Raw genomic sequence first — 13,278 nt, 5'->3', positions numbered from 1 at the left:
ATAACTATCCTCTTGGTCAGAGGTTCGAATCCCACGGGAGGAGAATTTATGATTATGTCTCCTAAGCCAGAACTTGTCGCTTAAATGCGATTTACCTTGTCTCACGTGGTTTGGTTTGCAGGCTATTATGTGAGCCCATAAGGTTTACCCAGAGCGTACCCGAATGGTAGCGGCTGCGGATTACTTACGATAAAAAAAAACAAAAAGAAAACAAACCAAACCTAAACAATAAATTATAGAAAATTTTCACCTCTTCATTATTACCTAAGAGGAAGATTATTGAAAGAAATAAATCTAACAAAATAAATAAAAGGATTTAGGACCGGATAAACCAGTGAAAGCCACCGCCCGTTATGATGTCTAAGAGAGAGGCCACCCCCGCCCGAGAGAAAAAGAGAGAATTAGGGTTTATCTATTTTTTTATTACTATATTCTGATTTTAAAAATAAACTTTAAATATGAATTTTGAGTGCTCTAATCCAAAACTGACATATCTCTGGTACGAGGCTATGCTTATTTTCCCGTATCACGTTTTTTAATTATCGTAAAATACAGAATCCTTGTATATATTTAAATTCAGTTTGTATTACAAATTAGTAATCAGTAAATCTGTATAAATGATTTCATTGTCTGACATATTCTTGTTTCCTATAGTTTCGTAATTTAAATTTACTTGAAAATCAAAGAGGTAAAAATAACACCCATATTTTCCCCCACACACTATCTACCCCCCTCTATACGCTGCACAGCCTCTCTCTCTCTCTCTCCCGATCTCTCCCGATCTCTCCCAACAAGAAACTGTGTACCATACACAAATAGGAATAGAATATTTCCAGATACACACATTCAATTTAAATACTCTCACACTTGCTACTGCTTTATTATTATTCTTATCACACAGAATAATAATAATAATAAGCCCTCCAACTATTCTCACAGATGCTTGTCTTTATGTTCTCCCAATGCTGAAATCCCCAACCTCTAAAATCCCCCAATTTCAATCTGCGACGCCTCGCCGTCGCAGCCCTAGCCCCCTGCCGGAACCCTAGCTTCATCTATACATACAACCCCCTTTCCTCCGACTATGCTTTGGATTATGAAATTCTCCGGCTTCTTCTCCGCCGCCGTCATTATGATTGTCTTCTCTCCCTCTCTCCAATCCTTCCCTCCCGCCGAAGCTATTCGGTCCTCTAGTCACCAAATTACCAAATTGCCCTTCAGAAAAGCACCTATTTTCATCAATTCACTTCAATGCGGGTTTAAATCCGGTAGATTTAGCGTCTGTGATGAATCGCTCATACATATAGCGATTACACTTGACGTCGAATATCTACGTGGCTCAATCGCCGCCGTTCACTCCATTTTACAGCACTCGGTATGCCCTGAGAATGTGTTTTTTCATTTTTTAGTCTCCGAATCGAATTTAGAAACCCTAGTTTCCTCTACATTCCCTAAATTGAACTTTAAACTCTACTTTTTCAATCCGGATCTAGTTCGGACCCTGATTTCGTCTTCAGTACGATCTGCTTTAGAACAACCATTGAATTATGCTAGGAATTATCTTGCTGATTTGTTACCGCGGTGTGTTCGTCGTATTATATATTTAGATTCTGATCTTGTGCTGGTCGATGATGTTTCGAAGCTTTGGGTTACTAGTTTAGGAACTAAGACAATTGGAGCCCCCGAGTATTGTCATGCTAACTTTACGAATTATTTTACACCCAAGTTCTGGTTGAATAAACGTTACTCTCGTACGTTTTCTGGACGGAGACCGTGTTACTTTAATACCGGTGTGATGGTGATTGATTTGGTTAAGTGGAGACGGGCTGGGTACACGAAACGGATTGAGAAGTGGATGGAGATTCAGAAGATTGAACGGATTTATGAACTTGGATCGTTGCCTCCGTATTTATTAGTGTTTGGTGGTAATGTGGCACCAATTGAGCATCGGTGGAATCAGCATGGATTGGGAGGTGATAATGTCAAGGGGAGTTGCCGGGATCTTCATCCCGGTCCAGTCAGCTTGTTGCATTGGAGTGGGTCGGGTAAGCCGTGGATTCGACTTGATTCGAAGCAGGCGTGCCCGTTGGATTCGTTATGGGCTCCGTATGATTTGTATGGATACTCAACATGATATATGAAGTAAAATGCTGGTAAATGTTTTTTGTTAACTCACAATTTACTTTGTTTTTGTTAAGTTTACTGTTCAGTAATTTTTTTTATGTTGGGGATATGAGTTGATTATAGCCAGTTTTCAGGCTCTGTATTCTATTTTACTAGCTCTGAAAATAAATAGGGAAGGAAGATGATATTCCATTTAGTTTTGGCTTCTGATTGTTGTTATAATTGAATTGTGGAATATATCTTACATTGCTTAAATTTGTTGGTCGTGTTGGACAACTAATATCAGAGTAAGATTTAAGTATTTGATCTTGTTCTTGCAGAAGTGCAAAACATAAATATTTCTGCCTGCCTGTTAAATGGGCTGTATTCTTGTTCTTTTTTCTTCTATATTCACGAAAATAGTTAGTAACTTTATTTTGTCACATACACAAGTCGTGAATCTGAAGAACTGATATGTTATGATGGAGAAGACCTCTTATTACAAATTGTTAGAAAGAGTAGAGTGGCAGGTATAGCCGTATAGGATAAAGCCAAGGCCAAGGTTAGTAAACTATATACCTTGGTTTACATTGTCATTTTTTTGGTTAGGTAAAGCCAAAGTTAGATAGTTATAATCTTGTTTATTGTATTTTCTAAGGAGAAATATAATAGTATTTTAATATATGATTTGGTTAGGAAGTTGTATTTGTGTCTCTCCTTTTTGTTACTTTTTTGTTGTAATCAATCATAGTTTATTCATTAGAAAAATATTTTTGGTAGAAATGCCATAACATTACAAAAATGCTGAAGTAGAATTGAACAATTTGGGGAGGGTTGTTGACGAATGTTGGTTTTTTGTCAGGATTTCCTTGTGCACATATCAAATTCTGTAGTCAGGTTGATTAGTAGAGATACAGTTATGGGGAAGGAAGACGAATGATAGGAGTTAGATGGAAAAAGGTAAGTGCTAGCATAAGGATGAGCATGAGAAAAATGAATGGATGATAATGGTGTGAGCGGGTCCATTTTTAGTGATGGAATGCTTTTGGCCTTTTGCATTTCTATTATCAGCACGAAAGAAACTCACATGCAGGAATGCAAATAGCGTATTGATCTCAAATTCAAATGGTGCAAGGCGTTGAGAAAGAAGGATTTTCAGCATCAGCAGATGAAAGTTCTGATGTGTGCAGATGCCGGTGTTTAAAACCGTAACCTAACTTGTAGTCATTTTCATTTCACAATCACCCTAAACATGATCTTTTTACCGTGTTGAGAAAGAACTAGGGTCGGAGATGTCATTGTTTAGAAGAAAGTAAAGAAACGGAGCGTGGGGGCTGATTCTTTTCGAATTGGCATCACGCTGGGGCTTGTCAATGTTCATTTAAGTTGTTCTTAATTGTGGCACCACCGTCCAGTCCGTCACCTAGCTTATATGTTGTTCTTTACATTTTGATTATCCTACCTATCATTTGTTGTATTATAATTATAAAGAAATTGGAGTGTTTTTTTAATAAAATTATGTTAGAACCAGTTATTCTAAAATCTCAAGGTGCCAGAAAATGGCTTTTTCCAGGATCTTATATTATTCTAACACTCCCCCTCACTCGAAAGCCCATTTATGGGTCGAAGAGTGGATCACGGGCGGCCATCTTTGGGGCATCGCCCATCTTTGGGGCATGAATTTGCCTTTCGTGTCCCTCGTAAATTGTGAGAAATGTTGGGGGTGGCAGAGATCAAATCCAAGTCCTCTGCCACTTATATCATGTCAAGAATTCAGTTACTCTAAAACCTTAAGGTGCAGGTGCCAGAGGAAGGTGTAGGTGCCAGAGAGGGGCTCTTTCTAAGATTTTATATTATTCTAACAAATTTGATATAGTTTTGCCGCCTATCTGCTATGGCCTGTTGGTTGGCTGGTCCTCTCTTTCAGAATATGAAAATGAAGTTATTTAAATGTTTAATGTGAAAAAGTGTGATTGAGACTCTGCAACTACAACAAGTTTAGCTGCAAGCCAACTCTCACCTGAGTGAGGTTTGGTTTGCCATTTACTTAACGTTGATTGATAGTAATACACTAATGTGACCCACAACTTTGTTTTTTCATTATTGTACTAATAATCATATGATTCCTACATGTTCTACATCTTTTGGACAAGAGTAGGTGTTTCATGTGGATTGCAGGGTGGTTTTCCATTATTAAAGGACAGAAATAATGGAATAATGGACACAGAGATGTATACTAGAAAAGAAAGAAGCTGAAGCATGATAATATTCAACAATTCAAGATTTTTTATTTTTTTGAGAAGTGATTCAGAGCAAGGGATTTTCATCTGCATTTTCAGTTGAAACCTCTAAACTCTGCCTTGTCAAGTCATCTTACAATTGCAAGTGATGTTATCTCAGGTGCAAACAGTTAGCTTGATAATGATCGAGCGACATTGCTTCTTCGGCCTAAACTAAGGAGCCACTTAGATATGATGTAAGACTAATCTTATTAGTGTGTAAAACACACCATCTGATGAAAAAATAAGTTTGAACTCTTTTTCCATAAACTGTCATTATTGTTAGGAGGAACCGAGGACAAGAGGAGGGAAGAAAGGAACAATGCACATGTAACACAAAATAAAGAAGAGGGGGCCTTAAACCCCCTTTACAGCAAGAAACAGCACACTGTCCTTCCCATAGAGATTAAGACACATACATCATTTCTCATTCTCCACGACCTTATTTTCTACACCTTGAATTATCATTCTAGTACAAATGTATGTAATTATTAGCACCTTTTTATTGAAATAATACACACACACAAATGCACAATATTCAACTTTAAAAACTATTCAAGTATCATCCATCCATACATTGCTTCACAGTGTCCACTGAATATGGGAGAATTGTCAACATTGTTAGTGCCGAGTGGCATAAAGAAAGTCAATGATAATGCATATATCTTTGCAAATTTAAAAGTTTTTTTTTTTTTTTTGCTGAGACCCAACTATAATTCAAAAAGCTGCACTCGTGACCAAAGAGTATAATGAACTTGTTTAAAACTACTAAAATGAGAAAGATACTGAACAATTACAACCCAAATTCAATTGACTGATATGCTACAATACAAGAGTAATATATTCTATTACAACAAAGCCTGGGAGGAGGTGCAAGCTTATAGCACTCTGTGAAAGAGCACAAAGAATAGTAATTGAGAAGTTAAGGAACTTCAAGCTACTAAAATGACTTGCTAACTAGACATAGAAGCAAATTTGTAAACTTATCTATGGGAAACTAAAACTCATGTAGCTCTGTGTACCCGAGGGAGGGTTAATGTAAACGCAGAGCAAGGAGACAACAATGCAGATCAACATAGACCAAAGATAAACAATGGTTGGAATTTTCCCCTTCCTTCCCATCAACCCCTTAGCAAACGGATAAAGATGAGACAGAACCCAAAAGCTGAAGAAAACACCTCCAAGAAGCTTACTCCACTCCGGGAAAGGGCTGTACATTGTCCTAAACACACCTACTGCAATGGCAACCATGTTCAGTAGTATGATGGTCACTGGTGGAATCATCAAGACTGTAAATCTAAACTCATACAGCTCTGCAAACTCGTCTTCACCATCATCTGCAGCTGCAGGTTTCGATGTCAATGTGAAGGAGATATCAACACCAGCTATGACTTTTAGTAGACCATGAATCACAGCTGCTGGATGAGCACTAGTTCCACCAATTAACCAGAACTGCTCATTTCGCCACCAGTCATGGAGAGTGATTCCTGACCACCTGATTTCAAGAATTGCTAGCATGCATAAAGTTAGAGTAATCGCCAGTAGAAGTGTTAGGAAAGTCACATTAAGAGACTGGACTATGAACTTCCCAGTAAAGAGTGATATCGCAGGCAAGACACAGTATACAATGAGGAAGAGTGAAGTGAATGGATACATTCCCACATTAAAATATGCAATTCTCTGCAGGAATTTCATTCTGGGGCTTGCAAAAAGGGCATTGTTCTTGGAAAAAAAGATCTCAACAGAGCCAGTAGCCCACCTGAGGACTTGGATGAGTCTGTCTGTTAAATTAATAGGAGCTGTACCTCTAAATGCATCCCGTTTTGTGACACAGTATACTGATCTCCATCCTCTGTTGTGCATTCTATAGCCTGTCACAACATCTTCAGTGATAGAACCATAAATCCATCCTACTCTTTTGCCCCATTCAGTTTTATCCTCGTAGAAACAGGTTATAACCCGTATTGCCTCCTTGATAGCTGCAGGGTCTATAGGTTCACGTTGCACCGCAAGAGAGCCAGATGACCTGCCTTGGCTACCTTTACCTCTGAAATTATGAAGTAACCGTCCACCAAATTCAGCTACACCTATAGAGTCCATCAAGTAGGTTGAGTCACCAAACCGCTCAGGAATCAAAGACCTGGAAACTTCATCACCAGCATCTTCGTCTTCCATAATAGGAATAATCATTTCATCGTCTGCTTCACTCTTTGGCCCCTCCTTTTTCTTTCTCAAAGAAAACTTGATTTTTCTTCTACCAAACCATCCAATGTGGTTTGTGGCTCTTGGAGGACTAAATCCATAAAGCGCAATTCTTCTAAAAACGCAGCCTGTTCCAACATACATTGGACCTTGTAGTCCATCAAGAGCTCTCATGTTCACATCGAAGAACACTGTGTTATGGTTTGCATAGCGATCATTTGGATCAATTCCCTCAAATCTTTGAGGGAATTGTACATAACATATTCTGTCACCGCCTCTATCAAGCATAAAGCACATTCCCTCCCTTAGAGCCAATGAATTATATATATAATGGTCACAATCCAGATTAAGGATAAATGCCCCATTAGACATTATTGCACTTGCACGAACTAGAGCATTCATGGCTCCAGCTTTCTTGTTGTGTTCAAATGTAGGTCGCTTCTCACGTGAGACATAAACCAACATTGGCAATCTTGTATCAACATCAGTTGTGTCTATTCCATTCTCATCATCATCCCCAGTCCCAAAAACAGCATCAGCCTTTGGCGGAACTAACATCATCTGCAAGTAAAACAAAAGCATTAGAGATTAAAGTTTGAACACAAATTAACTTATTCAATTATTTAAGATTAATAGCGAATACCCTGCATATTCATAATCGAGAAATTACCTGAATTATCCCCTCATGATCCCCCTTTGAATGGCCCTTCTCTGCTGACGTCCAAGTTCCATGCCATTGTTTCCCATCAGACATATAAGTAGCCTTGGAGACCTCAATCGAGTCAGAAGAATTTCCTCCTTTATGCATTTGCTCCTTCTTTGCTTTCATCTCAGCATGTGCATTACAGGCATCTGACCTTCGTCTTATGGACTCTGGTAATGCATTTATCCTCACCTTAAACTCATCATATTCTCGTTTTACTCGCCTCCTCTCTCTGACAAAATCAACCCTCACTTTATTCTTGAGTGGATCACGTTTTTGTGAAAAGTATGCCTCGGGATTTCTTGGTTCTAACTTGTGTTTTCTACAGAAAGGAACCCATATTCGAGCAAAGCTTGCAGCTTCTGCAATAGCTTCAAATGTTACTAAAGAACCTCCATCATCTGATAAGTAACATGCCAATTTCTCGACAGGATAATCAACAGCGAGGATTGAAAGAATTGTATTAGCAGTCACAAGAGGCGGTTCTTTTTCGTGATCAGCTGTTGAAACAAATATATCTATCCCGGGAAGATCAGATAAACCTTTGGAAAGGTTGTTCAAGTCAGAGGAATCATATCTGTCTTTCAAAACAGAAAGATCAGTCACTCTATTCACAGGGCAGATTTTTGGTAGCTGATCAAGTATCCAAGACAGAGCAAACCAAACTTCACAAACAACAGACATCACCCATAACCACATGGCGTCATGATTAGGATGAGAAATCCTCCACATCAGAAAGCAAACCAGCGCAGCAAGTCGCATAACTATAATCAATCTACAGAAAAGAAGCAACATAATTTTAGATTCAGATTTAAGAACTATAGCTCAAACTACATTCAATTTTATTCAAATTCCCAATTTGCTGTGACCTACATTTTAAAACTATAACTGCAAGCATATGCAGTAGTTCCAGAACAGATTGAAAGTAATAAGCATCCATCAATAGACAACTAGGTAATTACTATAACCAAAAACCTAAAATCTAAAATTTGAACTCAAAGAACAGCTCAACCACCCAGTCATTAAACAGGAGATACATTCATAATTATGCAACGAATGTCATAGAACAAATACGAAAAACTGAGTTCAGCTTCATACCTATATGGACTGATAATAGCAGCAGAAATCCCAACCTTCCTTGTCAAAGGCCTATTTCTTGACTGATTAAACTTGGGAGGATTATTTTCATGCTCATCAATCCCTCTTCCGAATTCATACCCTTCTCTTGGCCAAACCGCGTTCCCAAACCCATAAGTACCATTAGTCTCAAACAACCATCTAGTATGATCAAAATCTTGATTTGGGTGCGTCTTAAACGATTGAACCAAAGAAAAGTTCTTCCCATACTTAACCCCTCTACTTCTTGGCAAAGAATTAGGCTGATCTTTAGCTTCCTCGTCTCTTTCATAATCACTATTATCATCCTTATAAGGCTCTTTACAACCCGGACAACACCCTCCATCACCATTACCATTCCCATTACACTCCAAATAACAATCCTTACATATTTTAAATCCACATTCACACTGATAATTCCTCAAACCCCCTTCAACCAATTTCTCATCACAACCATCCATTCCACACAATTTCTTCGATTTCACCGCAATTGCAGGCTCTTCTCCCCACTTAGACATCACATGATGAGCTTTAGTCTCAGAATTAAAGCCACCAGTATAAACAGTATCCCTCAAGTAATTCTCATTAGGGTTTCTGTTTTCATCATCTTCCGGTGGAGTAGAATCCCCCGAAAACATCTGATTATCGGGTGTCGATGGAATTTGAACTGTGTACCCCACAAATTCATCAGCAATTTCTTTAGACATTGACAAAAACCTCCCATTACCACCACCTGAAGATCTTCGATTTCCGGTTAATTCAATACCACTAAGCGGAGAAATGGTATTATTCGATACAGAGTGCCTTCGTGTTGGACTCGATAAACCTACATTCCCAAAGCCACCTGAAGAAGACACTGTAATTGTCACCGGAGATGATGATTGAGGATCATCATATGCCATTAAAACCATCTTTACATATATGTGTGTGTATTTTTACTTAGAGAGAGAGAGAGAGATTTGAAATGAGTTGAGTTGGGAGAGAGAGAGAGATTTGAAATATGTTGAGTTGGGAGTTGGGAGAGGTAAGTAAGAGAAGTGAATTGAGCTTTAGGTGTTGTGTTGGGTATATATAACGGTCGAATAAAAGTGACCGTAGGATAGAGATAAATCTGACGGTTGTGTGTTGTTTATTCAAACGGTCGCTTGGTTTTATAATGTGAAAGTGGGGTCCACTTTGTGAAAAGTTTTGGGAGGGGGATTGAGTTTGAAATTATAACGGTCGATTTGGTACAGGAAGAGTATCTATCTATGTATCATGCTTTTTATCTGATTTGGGTTTCATTGCCTAATCACACCCTCGACCGTTTTTGTACATGTCGAAAATTTGAAGTTTTTTCTTGATAAAGTAATTATTGTTTATGCAGATCTAAAGTAGATACACTGCCCATTTTATAAAATAAAATAAACACGTAGATACACTGACATTAATTGCAGAGTCAGTCACGAGAAAAGTCCCTTCTTTACAATTGGGTAAGCAAAATATATAAATTAATTATTTTTGGTAAAAAGTGTATTATAAATTGTATTTTTTCAATTAGAAAATTTCAAAGATTCAAGGATTTTTGTTTGGTCGGGACATAGGCAAATCTTGATAATAAAATAAAATGTAAAATTTTATTTTAGGGGAATACATGTCCTTTTACCCTTACTAGATTCTCCACTATTTTGTGAGTAAGTTCAAATTTTTTATTTTAATATAACATATGTGATAAATTGATTTTCTTAAAAATATTGATACTCTCCCCATCCCATTTTAATTGTCACATTTGACCTTGGCCCGGTCAAATTGATTAAAATTTGACCAAAATTTATTAATATATTATAATTAAATAAAATAAAAAAATTACATTATCGGAAAGTAGATTTAATCTACTTTAATATATAATTTTTAGTTTTTCAAAATAATATAAGAATAATATTTAATCTTTAGTTAAAAATTGTGATTTTGACTTCTATAAATAAAAATGTGATGAATAAAATGGAATGGGATGGAAGGCGTATGTGAAAATAGTAAGAAGGGGTACCTTGAACTTGATGATCCAAAATAATGACTTTAATGTTCAATCCTTCACTTCGCGCACCTTCAAATTCCATCACGAAGCAACTCTGAATCGTCCTCCTCTCGTTGCATATATAATGGTGTAATCAAGATATAATGATGAGAAAGTAAATTTTTAAGAATTTTGAAATATTAACATATTGGTACAATAAAATTTTAAGATTGTGGGAGATAAGATTTTTAGACATAGTGGTTAGAATCCAAATAAATGCAAAGCAGGTAAAAGAGGCAATTTGCAGTGTTAAAAAAATGTTATAATATGTACTGTATATAAAGTTTAATAACAAAACGGCTCCCATTCAACTTTCTTAAGATGATAAACTACAATTCAGCCACTAAAAACAAAAAAAATATAATCAAATCAATGAGTTATAGAATTTTCTGAAAAATATTATATGTACACAATCACATATTTAACAAAAACAAAATCTAAAAATTACATGAACATATTTTCTTGATATTGTAAATCACTCATGCTTGAACATAAATGCCTCCTGAAATATATATATAATTATTTATATATAATACTAATCTAGTTTCCTTGTTCGACGCACATCGAGATTGTTTTCAAAATTTCAATATTTTTATTTATATATTTAATATGTTTTCTTAATAAAAAAGGGAAATGTTAACCATGAGAGTTATGTTTAAACATTAAATGCATATATTTAAAATGAAACAAGCCCTCATTTATGCTTTTCTCTCTGCCATGATTGACATATTTTTCGCTCTGCCTGTATGACAATTTCCTATCAATTGTCATTATCTTTTCTTTAGTTTTCTTCATATCAAAACCGTAATATCAAGTCAACTATTATCAATCCACTTATACATACACATCTGGGTGTATAACAGATTATTACGAGGTATAAATGGCACAAGTGCAGAGATCTCTGTCTAGGGGAAATGTATGCGAATCTGGTAATTGAAGATGAAGAGGATGGAGGAATTGTGGTGACAAGTAATGAGATGGTTGCTCCTAAGAGTACGTATATGTTAGTAGGTGGTAATTTCATGACGGAGAAGAACATAAACTGTAACGCAATGCAGAATGTAATGGCAGGCATATGGATCAAGGAAGTCATGGAGGTGCATGATATGGGGGGGCTTCGATATGGGGGGTGCATGATGGAGGACCATGGTTGTTCGAGCAAGCGATGTTGATTTACCAGCAGGTGGGAGGAGGGGAAGATCCACTTACAATAAAACTAAATGAGGTTGAAATGTGGGTGCAGATATATGATATTCCTACGGGGTTCTTGTCGAAAAATATACTTAAAAGTGTGAGTGCCTCTCTTGGTAGATATATTAAGTCAGACTCAAACACATTTGAGGGTGGATGGAAACCATTGTCCGAGTTAGAGTTGCAATGAACGTGGATAAACCGTTAAAACGAAGACTGGAGATAAAAAGGGAAGGGGATAAATGAAGTTAGCTAAATTTTAAGTATGAAAGACTTGGAACGTTCTGTTTTGTCTGTGGAGTTATTGGCGATCCTGAAAGAGATTGTAATATTGTGTATGATATCTAGAGAAGATGATAAAGAGAGCATATGGTGTTTGGTTACGTGCACCGTCCAGAAATGCAAAAAATAATACAGGGGCTAGGTGGCTTAGGAATTCAGGTGCAGGGGAAGGAGTGTGGGAAAAGAAAAGCTCTGAACTGAAAGCATCAACCAATGTATACAGTGGTGAACGGAGAGAAGGGCGGTTCATGGAGGTCGATGGCGGGGTAATGCAAATTGCGGAAGAGGTGGAGGAGATCAGCATCAAATCGCGAGAAAGTAGGGAATAGATAGTACATGGGCTGAATACTGAAATCATGGAGTATGAAAATAAGAATGTGTATGCACTAAATGAGGAGAATATACAAGGAAATATAATCATTGACCCTAAAAGAAAGCGGATTGAGGAGCCTGTAACGGGAGAGAATCATGGAGGTGATAAACTGGAACTTTTGAATAACCAATTTTAAAATGGGCCAAAAAACTTGCTAATGGAGGGTCCTGGAGTCCAGGCCCGCCAAGGATCATGAGTTGTATTGCTTGGAACTGTTGTGGGCTGGACAAACCATGAACAGTTCGATTTCTAAATGAAATCAACAACCAACATAGGCCCAATTTACTTTTTTTAAGTGAAACTATGGTTAAAAATAATAGAATAGAAAAAATAAGAAAAAAATTAGGTTTTGTTGGATATTTTGGTGTAGAGCCTCAAGGGCATGGTGGTGGGATTGCTCTATTCTGGAAGAATGAAGGAGGGGTTACTATTGTAAATAGCTGTAGTAATTTTATTGATTTCGAATGCAATCACGAAACCCTGGGACGGTGGAGATATACGGGTTACTATGGGTTTCCTGAGAGAGGACGAAGACGGGAGGCCTGGAATATGTTAAGGGAATTAGCTACAGCATCGAGTCTACCTTGGTGCATACTCGGAGATTTTAATGACCTTATGTCCATGAAAGAGAAATGTGGGGGGCAGAGGCATCCGAGTGTGTTGCTAAATGGGTTCTCAAAAGCCATTATGGATAGTGGGTTGGTTGATTTAGGATTTACAGGGGACATGTATACATGGGAGAGATCGAGAGGAACAGAAATATGGGTACATGAAAGACTAGATAGAGGGCTTGCTACTAATGATTGGAGAAGATGCATATTGCCCGTGGTGTAGGGTTGATGTGGAAACGACCGTACATGTATTGTTTTCCTGTGATTTTGCATGTACAGTCTGGTATAGTGCAGAATTACAACAGGTAACACAAGTATCTTATGGGTAAATAGCGTTTGAGGTGTTCAGAAGGATTTTTGACACA

The 13,278-nt window shown here is 37.4% G+C and overlaps 2 protein-coding genes across 2 annotated transcripts; one reads left to right on the top strand and one right to left on the bottom strand.

Moving 5' to 3' along the window:
- The first annotated feature begins 731 nt into the window (after positions 1 to 731).
- Positions 732 to 3,510, top strand: LOC141708595 (putative galacturonosyltransferase-like 7). Its single transcript, XM_074512300.1, has 2 exons — positions 732 to 2,153; positions 2,966 to 3,510. The coding sequence occupies exon 1, from the start codon at positions 1,085 to 1,087 to the stop codon at positions 2,132 to 2,134; it is 1,050 nt and encodes a 349-aa protein (XP_074368401.1). The 5' UTR covers positions 732 to 1,084; the 3' UTR covers positions 2,135 to 2,153; positions 2,966 to 3,510.
- Positions 3,511 to 5,129: 1,619 nt separating this feature from the next.
- LOC141708594 (cellulose synthase-like protein D5) lies at positions 5,130 to 9,516 on the bottom strand. Its single transcript, XM_074512299.1, has 3 exons — positions 8,386 to 9,516; positions 7,255 to 8,062; positions 5,130 to 7,145 (listed from the first exon to the last, which is right to left on the bottom strand). Exons 1-3 carry the CDS (start codon positions 9,312 to 9,314, stop codon positions 5,370 to 5,372), a joined length of 3,513 nt encoding a protein of 1,170 aa, XP_074368400.1. The 5' UTR covers positions 9,315 to 9,516; the 3' UTR covers positions 5,130 to 5,369.
- Positions 9,517 to 13,278: the final 3,762 nt, after the last annotated feature.

The sequence above is a fragment of the Apium graveolens genome, chromosome 2 (assembly GCF_009905375.1).
Source record: "Apium graveolens cultivar Ventura chromosome 2, ASM990537v1, whole genome shotgun sequence".
In the NCBI taxonomy this organism is placed as follows: Eukaryota; Viridiplantae; Streptophyta; class Magnoliopsida; order Apiales; family Apiaceae; genus Apium; species Apium graveolens.
The sequence above is the reverse complement of the archived record's forward strand: the minus strand, read 5'-3'. Positions and strand labels throughout refer to the sequence as shown.